The 18,269-nt window shown below is 47.2% G+C and overlaps 2 protein-coding genes across 15 annotated transcripts; one reads left to right on the forward strand and one right to left on the reverse strand.

Moving 5' to 3' along the window:
- The first annotated feature begins 513 nt into the window (after positions 1 to 513).
- On the forward strand, positions 514 to 8,071 carry khsrp (KH-type splicing regulatory protein). Of its 3 annotated transcripts, none has more exons than XM_062448035.1 (18): positions 514 to 794; positions 1,730 to 1,832; positions 1,926 to 1,985; positions 2,239 to 2,275; positions 2,590 to 2,648; positions 3,243 to 3,323; positions 3,454 to 3,511; positions 3,605 to 3,773; positions 4,116 to 4,214; positions 4,315 to 4,455; positions 4,539 to 4,641; positions 4,779 to 4,903; positions 5,081 to 5,377; positions 5,500 to 5,596; positions 5,777 to 5,848; positions 5,933 to 6,157; positions 6,427 to 6,596; positions 7,037 to 8,071. In XM_062448035.1, exons 1-18 carry the CDS (start codon positions 699 to 701, stop codon positions 7,043 to 7,045), a joined length of 2,001 nt encoding a protein of 666 aa, XP_062304019.1. In that variant the 5' UTR covers positions 514 to 698; the 3' UTR covers positions 7,046 to 8,071. The 3 variants fall into 3 exon arrangements, with proteins under 3 accessions (XP_062304019.1, XP_062304017.1, XP_062304018.1); XM_062448033.1 differs by having other exon boundaries at positions 516 to 794; positions 5,500 to 5,609; positions 5,763 to 5,848; XM_062448034.1 differs by having other exon boundaries at positions 516 to 794; positions 3,243 to 3,314; positions 5,500 to 5,609; positions 5,763 to 5,848.
- Positions 8,072 to 8,539: 468 nt separating this feature from the next.
- Positions 8,540 to 17,151, reverse strand: LOC134008585 (pancreatic secretory granule membrane major glycoprotein GP2). 12 transcript variants are annotated; one of them, XM_062448019.1, is made up of 13 exons: positions 17,034 to 17,149; positions 14,335 to 14,413; positions 13,026 to 13,559; positions 12,328 to 12,350; positions 11,373 to 12,201; positions 10,466 to 11,005; positions 10,158 to 10,244; positions 9,754 to 9,941; positions 9,502 to 9,653; positions 9,163 to 9,408; positions 8,937 to 9,096; positions 8,788 to 8,863; positions 8,540 to 8,696 (listed from the first exon to the last, which is right to left on the reverse strand). In XM_062448019.1, the coding sequence occupies exons 2-13, from the start codon at positions 14,393 to 14,395 to the stop codon at positions 8,677 to 8,679; spliced, it is 2,916 nt and encodes a 971-aa protein (XP_062304003.1). In that variant the 5' UTR covers positions 14,396 to 14,413; positions 17,034 to 17,149; the 3' UTR covers positions 8,540 to 8,676. The 12 variants fall into 12 exon arrangements, with proteins under 12 accessions (XP_062304003.1, XP_062304002.1, XP_062304001.1 ...); XM_062448018.1 differs by having other exon boundaries at positions 10,466 to 10,984; positions 11,373 to 12,350; positions 17,034 to 17,151; XM_062448017.1 differs by having other exon boundaries at positions 11,373 to 12,350; positions 17,034 to 17,150.
- Positions 17,152 to 18,269: the final 1,118 nt, after the last annotated feature.

Below are 18,269 nucleotides of genomic sequence, written 5' to 3' on the forward strand. Positions count from 1 at the left end.
CGTATGTATGAAATGATATTCTATATGCAGATTGACTCTGCACATTGACTGGATGTGTGTGTTTAAGAATTAAATGAGACCCTCAATAGTATGTTTCTATTCAATTATGGGATTTTATGCAAATGAAGGCGTGTTAGTGGCGCCTTGAAATAAAAACGCTCAAATATTCAAATAACGAAACCAGTTATTTGCTGTCTGATCTGTTTTTTTCGATAACATTATACAAGTGTAAGTTTCTAAAATAAACAATGAATTCATACAGAAAAGGAAAAGATCGTTTGCAACGAGGTCCCGGCAGTTGCACAGTGGACTACATGAGGTTTAAAACGAGGGTCCCGTAACGCAGGCGTCCATTCTACAACAACAAAAAATGATCTCCTAATCCGATTGGCTTCTAAAATAGCGCCCATCTCATGATTGGCCAAAAACGAGCTGTCAATCAACAAACCCCGTTGAAGCCTGCCTGCGCGGAAATGAACCAATAATAGGCATTACTTTAATTGGTTCAGCCTCCTTCACTGTTCGGGATTGGTTACTTCAGAAGAGAGAAGCTTTCCAGCGTGTTTGATTTCCACCTCCTCCGCCATCCACGTCCTTGCCTTTCTTGTCTTCCCGCTCCTGCGCAACTCGACCGGGCCCAAATACTACTTCGATCCCCGTGTGTGTGAGCGTGAATCCCACTCAACAGTGTGAATAGTATGTCGGAATACGGCGCGGTGCCGTCCAACGGGACCGGAGCTGGTGCCGGGGGAAAGAAAGATGCATTTGCAGACGCCGTGGAGCGAGCTAGACAGGTGAGAAACGGGAAAATGCGGAGCCCGATACTGAATGAAGTCTGCTAACTAGCTAGCCTATGCTAGGCTGTGAAGCTGCAACGAGGCCATCCTAGTATCAATGGACCGGCGTGGTATGCGTAGCGGGCAGTTTATAGACATAAGTGTGGAATGGTGGCAAGCTAGTTGTAGTAATTACGCTGTCCTCACAGCCAACTGATTTAGCTAGCGGGTGAGGATACACATGTATGTGTAATACATTGTTTACATTTATAGCCCCAAAATTGTTTGTAGCCCAAGCTGTTGTAATTAGCTAGCTAGCCATAAAAGAGAGCTAACGCTAGCTAAATGGGTTGCAAGCTAGCTAGCTAGCCACATAGGCTCATATGTTGCTAGCTAGTTCGCTCGCTTACTACCACTGCAAGCCAAGTAGTCGAATACGTAATTTGTTGAGCCAGTTGCCTTAGTGCACAACGTCTGTACGGACCTAGCTTTCTACCAAGTTTTTAGCATTGCACGTGGTTTACAAAGTTTACAAGCTACCGTTTCTGGCTAACTTACCAATACATTTCCACTCCGCTACCAATTGAGCGGCGCTAGTTCGCTAGCTCGCTAGCTTACGTTCCTAGCAGGGTTCATGAAGACAGCGTGATGTGATTAAGTCTTCAGGTCAATGTCTTTAGACAGTGGGTAATGCTACTTCACTTAAAATTATCGTGGCTTTTAACTATTGAACCTTCTCAATATTAGCTAGTGCTAATCCTCAGACGGCTAGGTAACCGTAAGATGGCAAGCTAACGTAAACAAGCCAACTGTGTGTGAGAGAACTAACTTTGAAGGGTAGACTTTATCCGACTTAAAACCCAAGTTGAATAGCAGTTTTGAAAGTAGCCAGCCAGCTGTTAAAAAACCTGGCGCCCCACATCCTTACCCTGTACCCCGTTGCTGTCCTCCAGATTGCCGCTAAAATAGGGGGAGAGGCAGGTACCCCAATGAGCAACAACGGTGGGGCAGAGAGTTACTCTTTCGCAGGACAGAAACGCTCTTTAGAAGATGGAGGTACGCAGTCTTACACACACACACTCTGAATATCCCAATCCTGAGCGAACATGCTCTGACAGATCTAACTTGCACTACTCTCTTTTTCATTAGACCAACCAGACGCAAAGAAGATGGCGTCCCACGGCGACAGAGATTCAGGCAATGCTCTGTGTATGTTTATCTCACACTCGCTCTCACACTCGCTCTCACACTCACTCATTCTCTCACACACTCTCAAGCACTCGCTCATTCTCTCTCTCACAAACACATTCTCACACTCACTCATTGTCTCTTTTTCTCTTTTTCTATCTTGTGCTTATTTACTGTCTCCCTCACGCATTCCCTCAGTCTTCTCTAACACACTCCCGCTCTCAATGACACTCTCTTACTGCACTCTGTAATCGATTATTCTTGCCTGTTCTAGCTATCGGAGCTCAGCTTGCTGCCCTGTCCCAGCAGAGGTAAGGATGGAGTCTGTCTCATAGTTGTCTGATCTGTTGGTAACGCTGAATTTGGTTTTCACCAATGTCCTCCATCCTCTCGTTTCTCCTCCATCCTCTCCTCCTCCATCCTCTCCTCTCTCCTCCATCCTCTCCTCTCTCCTCCATCCTCTACTCCATCCTCTCCTCTCTCCTCCATCCTCTCCTCTATCCTCCATCCTCTCGTTTCTCCTCCATCCTCTCCTCTCTCCTCCATCCTCTATCCTCCATCCTCTCCTCTCTCCTCCATCCTCTCCTCTCTCCTCCATCCTCTCTCCTCCATCCTCTCCTCCTAGTGTCAGACCCTCCACCATGACGGAAGACTACAGAGTGCCCGACGGAATGGTTGGTCTAAGTGAGTACACACATGCACCCTTTCACACGCACGTACGCCTGCACATGCTCACACGCACGTACGCCTGCACACGCACGTACGCCTGCACATGCTCACACGCACGTACGCCTGCACATGCTCACACGCACGTATGCCTGCACATGCTCACACGCACGTACGCCTGCACATGCTCACACGCACGTACGCCTGCACATGCTCACACGCACGTACGCTCACAGTTGCCTCCAACTGCACACGTTGTCTAGAGCAGTGGTTCTTAACCCTGGTTCTCAGGGACCCGCTGTCCTGCATGTTTTAGATGTTTCCCTGCTCCAACACCCCTGATTCAAATAAATGGGTCGTTATCTAGCTCTGTAGAAGCCTGGTAACAAACCTGCATTTGAATCAGGTGTGTTGGAGGCAAGAAACATCTAAAACATGCAGGACAGGGGTTCCCTGAGGACAGGGTTAAGAACCACTGGTGTAGAGGAAACGCATGCCTTCTCCTAAACTCTCTCACACTTGGGTTCTCAGACACACTCGCGCCTCCAACTCGCACACTCTTAGATGTGGTCATTGGTCAGCAGGGCAATACTAAATATCTCTCCTCCGCAGTCATTGGTCGAGGCGGGGAACAGATCAACAAGATCCAGCAGGACTCTGGCTGCAAGGTCCAGATTGCTCCAGGTGAGCTAGGTGATCTACCTCGGTTCTCTACCTCTCACCCTCAACTTGACCAAGCTGCAGATGGTTTTGGATTGACGTTGGTGTTTGCCTGTGTCTGTTTCCCCTGTGTGTGTGTACCTGGCTGTGTGTGTGTTTCTAGACAGTGGTGGTCTTCCAGAGAGGAGTGTATCACTAACAGGATCGCCAGACGCCATACAGTAGGTCACACTATCTCTCTGTTTTCTGTAATGGGTATAATACTTCCTTTTGTTTGCTCTTAAATGTCCATATCGTCTCTCTCCCCCTCTCAGGAAAGCTAAGATGTTTCTGGATGAGATCGTGTCACGGGGGCGTGGCACCCCACCCTCCTTCCATGAGTCGTCCAATGGGCAGGCTGGATCCATGCAGGAAATGATGATCCCTGCTGGCAAGGCTGGCCTCATCATCGGCAAGGGAGGAGAGACCATCAAACAGCTACAGGTAACACACACACCAACAGGCAGGACACACACGTTGTCAAGGTGGGCTTCCGTAACCCAGGGAGGAGATGGTGCATCTACTATAAGTAGGTCTCCCCAAAAGTCAGGGAGGGAGTCAGGTGGCTGAGTGGTTAGGGAATCGGGCAAGTAATCAGAAGGTTGCTGGTTCGATCCCCGGCTCTGCAAAATGACGTTGTGTCCTTGGGCAAGGCACTTCACCCTACTTTGCCTCGGGGGAATGTCCCTGTACTTACTGGAAGTCGCTCTGGATAAGAGCGTCTGCTAAATGACTACATGTAAATGTAATGTAAAAGTCACTGTCACCCTCCCTCTCTCCTATCAGGAGAGGGCTGGCGTCAAGATGATCCTGATCCAAGATGGCTCCCAACCTCCCAACATGGATAAACCTCTACGCATCATAGGAGACCCCTACAAAGTTCAGGTACACACACTCACACACACACACACACACTCAAACTGGTGCTTTTGTATGCTTGGTCCCAGCGATGCACTGGATAACCTCTCTCCATCTCTCTCTCTAGCAAGCGAAGGAGCTGGTGAATGAGATCCTCCGAGAGAGGGACAACCCTAACTTTGGAGAGCGTGGAGAGTACGGGGGTCGTATGGGAGGGGGAGGAGCGGGAGGAGCAGGAGGCGCAGCAGGAGGAGGAGGAGGGATGGACGTGAGTACTGGAGATCTGCTTAGGAGCGTCCAGAGATGGGACCAGGGAGAGTGCTGATCAGCATCGTGTGTTTTTATTGTCAGGTCGCTGTTCCGCGCCACTCTGTGGGTGTTGTGATTGGTCGAAACGGGGAGATGATCAAGAAGATTCAGAACGACGCTGGAGTCAGAATACAGTTCAAACCTGGTGAGTTTCTCTCTGTCTCTCTCTGTGTCTGTCTGTGTCTGTCTCTCTCTGTCTGAGTGTAAAAAGTGGGCTCACCTTTTTTTCTAAAGCGTTTCTCCCCCCCCCTCCTATTTCCTGTCTGTCTCCGTGCTGACCAGACGATGGCGACGGCCCTGATAAGATCGCCCACATCATGGGTCCTCCAGACCGCTGTGAACACGCCTCCTCCATCATCAACGAGCTGCTGCAGAGCATCCGTGTCCGGGAGGAGGGGGGCCAGGGGGTAGGTACCGGGGGGGGGGGGGGGGGCAGGAGGAGGTGGGGGCCAGGAGGGGGGCAGGAGGAAGAGGGGGCCAGGAGGGGGGCAGGAGGAAGAGGGGGCCAGGAGGGTTAGGTACCTGATGTTGGACTGACTTGAACATTGCTTACTTATTTCCGTGTGTGTCCCCTCCCTCCACAGGGCCCCCCAGGTCCTCCAGGAACAGGCATGTCGCCTGGGCGGGGCCGGGGGCGGGCCCAGGGGAACTGGGGTCCTCCAGGAGGGGAGGTGACCTTCTCGATCCCCGCCCACAAATGCGGCCTGGTGATTGGCCGGGGAGGGGAGAACGTCAAGTCCATCAACCAGCAGACGGGGGCGTTCGTGGAGATCTCCCGCCAGCCCCCGCCCAACGGGGACCCCAACTTCAAGCTGTTCACCATCCGGGGTTCCCCCCAACAGATTGACCACGCCAAGCAGATGATCGAGGACAAGATCGAGGTAGGGGCATGCACGCACATATACGCACGCGCAGACCATGCCACCAATCATATTGACTACACCCTTTCTCTCTCTCTCTCTCCCTCTGCTCGTACCCTCCCTCTAACCCCTCCCCTTCCCAGGCTCCTCTGTGTCCGGTGGGGGGAGGTCCTGGTGGCCCAGGTCCTGCTGGCCCCATGGGGCCCTATAACCCCAACCCTTACAACACAGGGCCCCCTGGTGGCCCTCCACAGTAAGTACACCCTCCTGTGTCTCTCGCTCGCTCGTCAGCTCACTCTCCACACAATCATGGTCCAGATCTTTTATCAGGCATCTTCTAACCGGTTGTATGTCATGTTCAGCCAGAGTGCTAGACCGTAAGATTCACCCCCTCCCTCCTCCACAGCGGTGGCCCCCCAGGTGGCCAGTACGCCCCCCAGGGATGGGGCAACACCTACCAGCAGTGGCAGGCTCCAGGACCCCACGACCCCAGTAAGCACGCACACACACACACACACAGACACACAGACAGACACACAGACCCAAAAATGTTTACCTCCTCCCCTCCCCCCTCAGACAAGGCAGCAGCAGACCCCAACGCAGCCTGGGCGGCCTACTACGCGCAGTACTATCAGCAGCAGCCAGGGGGCGCCATGGGGGCCCAGGCCCCGGGGGCTCCAGGGGCCGGGGGTGCGGGGGGCCCGGGGACAGGGGACCCCAGCCAGGGCCAGGGGCACGCCCCTGGGGGCCAGCCTGACTACACCAAGGCCTGGGAGGAGTACTACAAGAAGATGGGCATGGGTACACACGCATGTTTTCTATAACCATGCTTGCACGCTTCCAGACTAGTCCTGGACGAGCTGGCCTTAGCATGAAGTAGCATGCTAAGAAATGTTAGCACAAAGTAGCATGCTAAGAAATTTTAGCACAAAGTAGCATGCTAAGGCATATTAGCTCACAGACTGTAGCCCCGGGGATATCCTAGACGAGCTCGCTTGACATTTCTCCCTCTTGTGTTTTCTCGTTCCCTGCGTACTCACATCTAACCCGTCTTACCCCCCCCCCCCCAGCCCAGGGCGGGGCGGCCCCTGCAGCAGCTCCTGCCCCAGCCCCAGCAGGGGGCGCTGCCCCAGCAGGGGGCCAGCAGGACTACAGTGCTGCCTGGGCAGAGTACTACAGGCAGCAGGCGGCTTACTATGGCCAGCCTGGCCAGCCTGGAGCTCCACAGCAGGGACAACAGGTGGGGAACACACACACACACACACACACAGGGAGACACACACATGCAGGAACACGCACACACAGGGAGACACACACATGCAGGAACACGCACACACAGGGAGACACACACATGCAGGAACACGCACACACAGGGAGACACACACATGCAGGAACACGCACACACAGGGAGACACACACATGCAGGAACACGCACACACAGGGAGACACACACATGCAGGAACACGCACACACAGGGAGAAACACACACACACATGCAGGAACACGCACACACAGGGAGAAACACACACACACATGCAGGAACACGCACACACAGGGAGAAACACACACACACATGCAGGAACACACACTCACATGCAGGAACACACACGCGTGTATAATATGCATTATAAATCAAAAGGTGTATTCATAAACTCTTTCCTGTTCTTTCTCCTCGTCCAGGCCCAGTGAGGAGAATGTTCTGCTGACTAAGGAAACATCCTCCCAGAGACTCTTCCTCTCTCCTCCTCTCCTCCTTCCTGACCAGGACACCTCTCTGGATGTTTCTCTCTGGACTTTTTAAATACTTTTTGTTTTTCATGAGATTCTCTGTCTTTCTGTCTCTCTCTCTCTCTCTGTCTGTCTCTCTCTCTGACTCTGTCTGTCTCTGTGGTTTGATCAAAACTAAACTTATCCTTCATTGTCTTCCCTCCCCCAGCCACTCCATCCTTTCACCCCAGCTCCTCCTCCCGTTATCATCCTTTTTTTTGATAAAAAAAAACAAAAAAGAGAAAAAAGACACAAAAAAACCAAAACGTCTGAATATTTACTATTTTACTGATGAAATTAAAATGACTAGCCCCCCCCCCCCCCTCCAGTGTTCTTGGAGGGCAAGAAAGGATAGAAAGTTCCAGATCACTGCTGTCTGCATCTGTATGATAATACATGCACTTCACCTAGTACCCTTGTTTCTATTGTGTTTCCTGAAGGGAGAAACTTCAACTCCATCTGTCAGTACTTTAATTACTAATATTGAGGATCAGTATGGAAGAAAGTTTTATTTTGCAAGCAAACTGATTTTTTTGTTGTTGCTTTTTAGACCTTTTTTTTTCTCTCGTTTGTTTTTAATCTCTAGTCCTGTTGATACATTCCCAGTGTTGAAGTATCTGATATTCCCACCTTTAAATTTTATTTGATTGTTTATCATTTCATTTTCTTTTAGTATGAAGAGGGTGTTTGCCATGGGTGTGTGTGTGTGTCCGAGAGACTCGGCTTACTGTCTATGATGGTACTGTGTGTGTGTGTGTGTTATGTTGGTGCAGTGGGTCTGACAGTAGCAGACCTGCTTCGACCCCCCCCCCCCCCCCCTTTCCTCTACTGATGAACGCATGTCAGAAAAGCCTTTGTTGTTCCAAGTCAAGTTGTATGCTTTTTTTTTCTTTTTTTTACTTTTTACTGCTTGTTTTTAAAAACTTCACAATAAAAACTATGAAGAAATGTTTGGTTGCTGTGCAGCTTCCTACTGGCACCACGTTTAAAGGCAGCCGTGTTGATGAGAACTGCAGTTTCTGGATGAGAATCTGTCCTTCTTTGGATGTAGAATATTTGTGTATTTCATTTAGCAAACTCATTCACGCAAAGCTTTGATCCCCCAAATATTTGTATTGAAAAAAACATAAGCCAACATAATTGAAAAAAAGTGTACTTAAAAAAAAAAAAAAAAAAAAACATGCATGCATGCATGCATTAAAAAACCCAAATAAAGTAGCATAATTAAAGATGAACACGGACTATGACTCCGAATATGTTGACAACTTTTATTTATTGATTTGTGCTAAAATAGTCAGTTGAACAATTCCTGATTAATAGAGGCAATACTTGCCTTGTTTATCACATGCAAATACATTTCCCATTATTGCCCGGTACAAAATTAATTGTCATAGAATTCAGCCATTCATTGAGCACATGAAAACCTAGCCCCATCACAATATAAAGGTTGTAGTTCATTTGTAAAGTGAATCATCAACAAAAGACGAGTGTTTGGGCTGGTTGCCATAGGAATGGTCATGAAGCCCTTCTGAGGGAGGTGTGACTTCATCAGCTCACTCCAGACTCGGGGCCCCTGGAGGTCAGAGGTCAGGGACAAACACAGTGTTATCAGGGAGACCGTTACTATGACAACATGAGTCATCATGGCTGTGGTTTATACTCACAGGTGATTGGTCCGATGTTGACGGGCTTAAGGGGTACGAGTTCGTCGACAGAGCGGACAGACCTTCCTGAACACATCTGTGGAGAGACACCAGAGAGTCAGAGACACCAGAGAGTCAGAGAGACCAGGAAGGAGGGTGGGAGGACTCACAGGAGAGCAGGAGGAGTTCCTCTGGTCACACAGGTTGAGGCTGCAGTGCAGGTAGACGTCCCTGTAGTCCCCCTGGAACAGGAACAGCAGCGCAGAGAAGCGAGCCTGGAGGGACAAGCCACTCTCCTCCACGGTCACCTGGCGACGGTTGGTGGGACACCTGGAGGAACAGGGGGATTAGACAAACACACACATAAATATACTTCTCCTCTCCAGGCTCACATACTTGTGCTGGATGAGGAAGTATTTCAGGAGGTCATCAGGATGAGGGGAGTGGGTGGCGTAGCAGTCCTCCAGAACGACCACAAAGGCCTCAGCGTCCGTCTCTTCAACAGACACGCCCACATGCAGGATGGAGCCCAGGGGCAGAGTGACCGGGCCTGCTGGGTAAGGAGCTGTGTAGTTGGCATCACGGAACAGAGACATGGAGGCCCTGGCCTGGGCACCCTCATCTTTCACCGCACCTTCAAGACTGACAAGATATGGAACAAGTAAACAACAAAGTCAGAACAAACAAGTTTAAGTTGGAAACCAAGTGTGTCAATGTTTGTGAGGGTCCACCTACTCCAGGTATGGTTTGATGGCCACATCCAGGCTAGCCTCTGTCTCCAGAGGATAGCAGCAGGAGAAAGGGATCCTCACGGGTCGAACCATGGTCACATTTCTGGCAGGGTAGACATACAGACTGTTGGAGTAGATGGCGTGGCTGCCGTTGGTCTGGAGAGAGAAGGAAGAGGACAATATGAGTGGCCCAGCCTGTGCAGGGTTGATCAATCAGGCAGAAACAGGCAGACTGGTAGAGTAACCGTGTCCTCACCGTCAGAGTGGTTCCACAGCTGCCCTCCCAGCGCTCCATCTGGACCCACACCGTCCCGTTAATCTCCTGGGAGGAGCAGCGGGGGTTGGCCAGGTGAGCAGAGGAGGAGTCCAGATGTTTGGCCGCCAGCTGAGACTTGAGGAGACCCACCTCCAGGTAGCTCCTCCCACACACCAGCTCTGGGGTGACTGAGGCAACGAGAGAGAGATCAATTAAGAGTGAGGTGATAGTAGATGGAGAATAAAGTAAGTGATAAAATAAAGAGAAAGAAGCAGAGAGAAACAAATGATTTCCCTCTGGCAGCCATTTTGAATTAAGTTCCATGTCACATTTGATGTGTCATTTGGACATTTTCCTTGTACCTAGTTTAAGTTACATTATAAACACTCGGCTTTCACACTCACCTGTCGTTCCACAACTCCAAGTGACGCCATCATGACGCACACAGTCTTCGTACTCTTCACAGGTTGCACAAACTTTAGAGTTGGGATCTGGAAGAAAGTTGAGAAAACAAATGAGTTACTGTAGTTTTAAGGTCAACTTTGTTACATTTAACATATTTTCAGTATCGATGCATCTTTACAAAGCAGTGAGTAAACGCAGTCCTTGACTAAAACCTTCTGGTAATGCTTAAACAACCTTTATAAGATCAAAATCCTAGAAACTGGGCTTTCATGACTAATCAAACAAGAAGCTTACAATGGCCACTTACCTGCACAATAAGCCGAGTAACAGTAATTCAATGGGGTAAACTTGTAGACGTAGTAGTTGCCAGGACAGGATTTGACATGGATATTGTTTCTGAAGAAACAACAGTCATCCCCCCTCCCATAATAGTAGTACCACCACCAGTAACTCCCGTGTCCGCAGACATCACGTTCCACCACCTCGTCTCCCAGCAGGGGGTGAGGGGAACTGAGCCAATGAGGAAACTGGGTCCCACACCTGTTTAGGTCCACACACGTCTCTGGCATCTGAACACTGGTGCCCTGCAGGAACATACGATACCATCCCTGCCCATTAAACCCATGATCACACTTATAGGAAAGTCCGTTGTCCGTTGAGCGCCAGGCATCGTCCAGAACTGAGTACTGCTCACAGGGGTCAACACAGCGAAGAGCTCCGTTGACACTGAGACAGTCCTGGCCTGCTGGGCAAGGTGTGGCCCCACACCAAAACCTCACAGAGCTGGAGGGTGTTGTGGGAACAGCGGGAGTTGTCGTGGGAACAGCTGGAGTTGTCGTGGGAACAGCTGTGGTTTTGAAGTTGGGAAGAGATGTAAACAACACAACTGGGATGAAGCTGGGTGTGTCATCTACATTAACTGAATAAATACTGAATACATTAACCTATGACATTCAACTGTAAATAATGAATGAATATACAAATGAAGGTACAGACTCATTAATGAAATGAGAGTTACTGAATAATTGAATGCAGGATATAAATTAATTAATCTCACATGCTTTGTGATGTGAATAGTACTAGATGAGAACCCTCCAAGTTGTTTGTCCTGTTACTATGACTACAGTGGTGGATTCAACAGCTCATACCAGTTATTGCAGTAACAACATTAACTTATTATGACTATTTACAAGAAGCTCACAATGGCTACATACCTGCACAATAAGCTGAGTAACAGTAATACGATGGGGCAAACTTGTAGACGTAGTAGCTGCCAGGACAGGATTTGACGTGGATATTGTGTCTGTAGTAGCAGCAGTCGTCCACCCACCCTGCCTGCCAGCTATAGAGGTTGAAGTATCTGTGGTGTCCACAGACATCACGTTCCACCACCCCGTCTCCCAGCAGGGGGTGAGGGGAACTGAGCCACATAGGAACCTGGGTTCCACACCTGTTTACGTCCACACACGTATCTGACATCTGGGTGCTGTTCCCATCCAGGAACATACGATACCATCCCTGCCAGCCTCTCCAAGCATCACAGTTATCGGAACGTCCGTAGCCTGTTGAGCGCCAGGCATCGTCCAGAACTGAGTACTGCTCACAGGGGTCAGCACAGCGAAGAGAACCGTTGACACTGATACAGTCCTGGCCTGCTGGGCAAGGTGTGCCCCCACACCAAAACTGTGCATATATTGTTGTGTTAGCCTCTGTACTTGTCGTGGGAGCCTCTGTGGTGGTCATGGGAGCAGCTGTGGTTGTTGTGGGAGCCTCTGTGGTTGTCGTGGGAGCCTCTGTGGTTGTCGTGGGAGCCTCTGTGGTTGTCGTGGGAGCCTCTGTGGTTGTCGTGGGAGCCTCTGTGGTTGTCGTGGGAGCAGCTGTGGTTGTCGTGGGAGCCTCTGTGGTTGTCGTGGGAGCCTCTGTGGTTGTCGTGGGAGCCTCTGTGGTTGTCGTGGGAGCCTCTGTGGTTGTCGTGGGAGCCTCTGTGGTTGTCGTGGGAGCCTCTGTGGTTGTCGTGGGAGCAGCTGTGGTTGTCGTGGGAGCCTCTGTGGTTGTCGTGGGAGCCTCTGTGGTTGTCGTGGGAGCCTCTGTGGTTGTCATGGGAGCAGCTGTGGTGGTCGTGGTAGCAGCTGTGGTTGTCGTGGGACCAGCTGTAGTGGTCGTGGGAGCAGCTGTGGTGGTCGTGGGAGCAGCTGTTGTCGTGGAATCAAGTACAATAGTGCAAAAGATTAATGAATGTACAAACTAATGAAGGTACAGATTCATGAATAAATCAGTGCATGGAAAACAATTTAACAACAAAATATGAGTTTAGTGTTGGAGCCATTTATCAACATTATGTGTGAAAAGTGTTGAAATAACTTGTGTTGAGTTTTTTTTTTCTTTCTATTATTGTGATAATTATGATGAACAGAGAAAACATTATCAGTAGGTGTGGTGTGCCAGGATTGTGGCCAGGTGGAAAGGATTTCCAATGAGTGGAAGGGCAAATATTTTGCAACCGTACAGCCTCTAAACAATGGCGATACATGCAAATTTTAAGTTTTCTGTTTTATATAGTAAGTTCAATAAAAGGCGAATCACTGCAAACAAGAGAAGAAGAGTTGATGTACGGAGCGCTCCTACAGGTGGGCATGTGTAAATGCACTAATGAAGGAGTAACTGAAGGAGTTACTGAATTATTGAACGCAGGATATAAATTAATTAATCTCACATGCTTTGTGATGTGAACGGTACTAGATGAGAACCCCCCAAGTTGTTTGTCCTGTTACTATGACTACAGTGGCGGATTCAACAGCTCATACCAGTTATTGCAGTAACAGCAGTTACTTATTATGACTAAATACAAGATCACAATGGCTACATACCAGCACAATAAGCCGAGTAACAAACATTGGATCGGACAAACTTGTAGACGTAGTAGTTGCCAGGACAGGCTTTCACGTGGATCCTGTTGGATTTGTAGTAGCAGCAGTCGTCCACCCCCCACCAGTACTCTGGGTCGTAACTCCAGTGTCCACAGACATCACGTTCCACCACCCCGTCTCCCAGCAGGGGGTGAGGGGAACTGAGCCACAGAGGAACCTGGGTTCCACACCTGTTTACCTCTACACACGTCTCTGACATCTGGGTACTGTTCCCATCCAGGAACATACGATACCATCCCTGCCAACTAATCCAAGCATCACAGTTATCGGAAACATTGTAGTCTGTTGAACGCCAGGAATCGTCCAGAACTGAGTACTGCTCACAGGGGTCAGCACAGCGAAGTGTACCACCGAAACTAATACAGTCCTGTCCTGCTGGGCAAAGGGTTTCCCCACACCAAAACTGCACAGAGGTGGAGGTTGTCATGGGAGGGGTGGTTGTAATGTCTTGACCAGCTGGGTTAAGATTTAAAACTGGGAAGAGAGATAAATAATCTGACTAAATCAATGAACACATTTAGGAAAAAGGAGAAGGAATAAATGTGTGGCGTAAGCAAGGACATTTACTATAAACAATCACAATTGTATAAACTGTGAGGAAAAATAGGCAATTTCTTAAAAAATAATAATAATACAATTGCTGTTTGTGTGTGTGCATATGTGTGAACTGTTATCTTGAATGTACATCTATCAGTCTATCAGATTCAGTCACAGTTGTACTGTTGTCGAACTCTTCACCCTAGTTGCTTCGGGGGGAATGTCCCTGTACTTACTGTAAGTCGCTCTGGATAAGAGCGTCTGCTAAATGACTAAATGTAAATGCAATTCTGCTGATTAAGGTTCCCGCAGAAATGTGCAATCATTTTGGCGGTGGGCACATGTTCCTCCATGAATTTTGGGGTCAGATTCTTTTTTTAATTTACATTGAAACTAATTCATGTTTCAATTTTAAAGAGGTGAATTCAAAACCAACAAATTCGTTGGTGTTTACATTTCAATATTAAGTATTTAATGCCTTTTAAAATTCCAAACATGATGTCACTGATTTACTTCCATATTACTATCCATCTTTTTCTAATAATAACCAGCTAGCTGACACTAACATTTCGTTTAGGCTACCCCTTAAATAAATGTGGATGAGAAAATCCCTCAACAAAATGATGACTTTTTTAAATAATATGAAGGTGCAGAAAATGTGGGTGTTTAGTTACACTTTAACAGTTAAATGTCATACAGGTTCACATCCTACCTGATTGTAGGCACAGGAACAACAGCAGGCCCCTTGACATCATCATTACAGGACGCATCATGCAGGTCAGACAAAAAACCTTGAAGGAATTGAGAAAATGTAGTTGTTTAGACCCTACATCACAGGCTATACAGGGATTCTTTGCAATGGAAAAAGGAAAAGGAAAAAGCCAGAAAGTCAACTACTATAGTCAACTAAAAACTATAGGCTATGAATGTCGATTTTGATTAGGTTTCAATGACCGAAATATGAGCGATAGGATGGTGCACGTTCAAACGTGGGGCAAGGAAATGGATCGCAACAGTGTTAAACATAATTCACTGGTGGCCAAAATTATCCAAATGTATTTTACACTCCAACAACCAATTAGGCCTAAGCTGGTAATATTTACTAATAATAATAATTGGCTTCGGTGACACGTTGACAAATATAGGCACGATACTCGTTGACTCTTTTGACTCTCAGTGATGCCGATGTAGCAATTGTGCTGCTAGATTTTCAAAATACCGTGGCAATTTATTTTCTTCATCAAAGCACCTAAAATTGACTGAGATTATTTTACAATTCATCTGGAACATTAACAAACGTTTGAAAAGTGACGAAAAATGTTTCTCGTTTGGACGCAAAAAGGGCTAAAATGCAGTTCATTTTCCCTCCAAATGACACAAACATTTTTGTGAGTGACGCCAGCATTAGTGACGGTTCAGTTCAATAGGCAGACACATTTTTAAAGAATTCACCGTGCAGCATAACATGTATAGCCTAAGCACGTTATCAAACATTCATCACATGACATGTTATTAATTTAGGAGACGCTTTTCTCCAAAACGACCTACAAATAGTGAATATCACACAATGACAATGCTCATTTTAATCTTGCTTCAGTATAAATGAACATGTGATATGTGGTCAGAGCCGTCGCAAGGGGGGTGCGAGGCCCTGTGCGAACTTAACATGCGAGGCCCTGCTTATTGACATACACCGTGATGCACGCACAAGAATCACTTACAACCCACTGTCCATAATTCCGACAACTATAGGCTATGTCATATCATGCGCGCGCGTGTGTGCCTGTTCTTGCGGAGCCACGCAATTTCTGCAAGACGTACTGATACATTTATCCAGCGATCCTCGAATCGAATAAATTCTTGCTTCTTTTTAGTTTTATTCCTTTTCTCAGCACCCGACTCATGTTTGCGAAATCGGTCGCGCTCTCTTGTAGCGTTCGTAACGTTAATCATGAATGAAAACATAAGATGTTTTAACAAACGGTAACATTTTAGAGCACATCGAGTCAAGAACAGGAATAAAAAAAATATTGAAAGTAGAAAGAAAAAAAACCGTGATTGCAAACCAGTCAGGCGCGAAGCCCCCAGTTGCGCGAGCCCCCCAGTTGCGCGAGGCCCTGTGCGGTCGCACTACCCATGCGACGGTTCTGAACAGCGTCAGCACCACCTGCGACTAACTGCGTGTCTGCCCACAGGCACCTTTCAGCTGCACATAATGATCTGCCCGCATGCTTTACATGAAATTAAAGGAAAAATTTCTATAATTTACATCGCACATTAAATTTGGCAAAAAGGATTAGAGTTGGGGTATGTCAAATAAACAGAAATAAAAGTAATAAAATGTCCTTCCCCAGCTTTACAGTATATTAAATCCCAAGAGCACACGCATGTGGTGCATCATATAGAGCACACACATGTGGTGCATCATATAGAGCACACGCATGTGGTGCATCATATAGAGCACACGCATGTGGTGCATCATATAGAGCACACACATTTGATGCATCATATAGAGCACACGCATGTGGTGCATCATATAGAGCACACGCATGTGATGCATCATATAGAGCACACGCATGTGATGCATCATATAGAGCACACGCATGTGGTGCATCATATAGAGCACACACATTTGATGCATCATATAGAGCACACGCATGTGATGCATCATATAGAGCACACGCATGTGATGCATCATATAGAGCACACACATGTGGTGCATCATATTCCCAATGTACTGCAGTTACTGTATCCATCCGGTATCTCATGTTGTTTAAACTCTACGTTTTACCTTTATGTTTTTTATTTGAAAACAGTCACATCAGTAACATGCTATTGAATGTGTGTGCATTACTGCCCAGGTATATGTGATGTCATATTAAACTCAAAAAGGTGCTGTAATGTCTGTATCCTATAAGCCTCAGTGTGGACAGCAAAGGGCTCCCAACGTGTAGCAAATAATCCAGTGGTCCAGGCATGAGCTCTCTTTGGGTGATGTTCCCGTTTATTATATAAAAGTAGAAATGTGTACATAAACTTGGTCCTTTCACCGCTACGGTAAGAACTGTGTGTTCCCCTCCATCCCCACCTTTACCTAATTGATGGATCACACCTGTACATATACCCAATACACAGTGATGTGCCACACCCAGTGCAATACTCCCCCAAGTGGCTAAAATAAGTAATATTAAAATAAACCTAAGTAAAAGGTGGATAGAAATGGCTCCTACACATACAATACATCATGTTTGTGTCTAAAGTTGTTAGAAACATGCTATCGCATGAATTAAATGTGCATCTCTAAAGTAAGCCATAATTGTTCATTGTGATCTATGAACACAGTAATTCTATGAACACAGAAATACAGTAATTAAATAACAATGAAGCGTCAGGGTACACAGTAGCACTTACATGCACTAGAGCGTAGATCTGATCCCTCTGCTCTCTCCTCAGCCAGAGAGATGACAGTCAACGTCTTTTATGTGGTTCTAAACTGGTGTGATGTCACGTGGGTGTGATGTCACGTGGGTGTACTGCTGTCTGATCAGGGAGGAGGAACACCCACCTGCTACAGGTATGTTTGGTATGAGAGTTTCTACCTAAAACCATTTACACAAAAAAGTTACAATCTTATATATAATACAAATGGTAGTTATGTGTAGTTCCCTTAGTATGTTTACATTTAGTCATTTAGCAGACGCTCTTATCCAGAGCGACTTACAGTAAGTACAGGGACATTCCCCCCGAGGCAAGTAGGGTGAAGTGACTTGCTCATATGGAGGACCAAACCTGCCATATTTACAAATGAATGAATGAGTAAATAAATGTCCACATCCATGCATTTAGACAGAAATAAACGAATATATGTATTAATTAATGCACAATTGTCAATCAATAGTTACATATATTTTACATTTATGTATGTATTTATTTTTGTATTCATTTATTTATTTATTCATTTATTTTATAGTGGTGACCCACTCTTACCTGGTGGGTCACCTTAATGGTGCACACTCTTACCTGGTCAATGGGTCAGAATGACCCGAAGATAACACAAGAAAATGTATGATCACATTGATTATTTAATAAATAATAATAGTGATAAAAGATAGCATTGCAGGCAGGACAATGCAACAGAATTAATACAACATGTCCATTCCCAGTTCAACAAAGTAGGCAGCAGTGAGTGAACCTCAGGATGAGAAATGAAGGCCACACTCTAACGCCAGCAGAACACATAATCAACACCAGCCTAGCAGGGCTCTGAGCCAAGCACGCACCTGTAAAACCCCCGTCAGATAAGACTGACATTTACTGTCATTTACTGGAACAAGCAAGTTATGTGATTTGCTGACACGCCCTCCCTCACTTGTGACAACTAAGGAGAGGTGGAATGTGTCCATACACTGAGATGGAGATCATAGAGATAGAGATCAGTATGCGTTTTTGAGATGTTTTTTTTGATAGAGAAGCAGGGAGGGGGGAGAAGCAGGGAGGGGGAGAGAAGCAGGGAGGGGAGAGAAGCAGGGAGGGGAGAGAAGCAGGGAGGGGAGAGAAGCGAGGACAACAGGTTCAAACCCGGGCCCTTGCGTTAGCTTTTGGCATCAGCCTTAATGCTGCACACTCTTACCTGGTGGGTCACCAGGA

Source organism: Osmerus eperlanus, chromosome 22 (assembly GCF_963692335.1).
Source record: "Osmerus eperlanus chromosome 22, fOsmEpe2.1, whole genome shotgun sequence".
Lineage (NCBI taxonomy): Eukaryota > Metazoa > Chordata > Actinopteri > Osmeriformes > Osmeridae > Osmerus > Osmerus eperlanus.

Coding starts and splice junctions, on each gene's coding strand:
- LOC134008585 (XM_062448017.1), bottom strand. CDS start 14,395: ATGATGCGTCCTGTAATGATGATGTCAAGGGGCCTGCTGTTGTTCCTG. Junction 11,006..11,372: donor TTACTCAGCTTATTGTGCAG/GTATGTAGCCAT, acceptor TCAAAACCACAG/CTGTTCCCACGACAACTCCA. Junction 9,097..9,162: donor TACTTCCTCATCCAGCACAA/GTATGTGAGCCT, acceptor CTGTTCCTCCAG/GTGTCCCACCAACCGTCGCC.
- khsrp (XM_062448033.1), top strand. CDS start 699: ATGTCGGAATACGGCGCGGTGCCGTCCAACGGGACCGGAGCTGGTGCC. Junction 2,276..2,589: donor GCTGCCCTGTCCCAGCAGAG/GTAAGGATGGAG, acceptor CTCTCCTCCTAG/TGTCAGACCCTCCACCATGA. Junction 3,324..3,453: donor GATTGCTCCAGGTGAGCTAG/GTGATCTACCTC, acceptor GTGTGTTTCTAG/ACAGTGGTGGTCTTCCAGAG.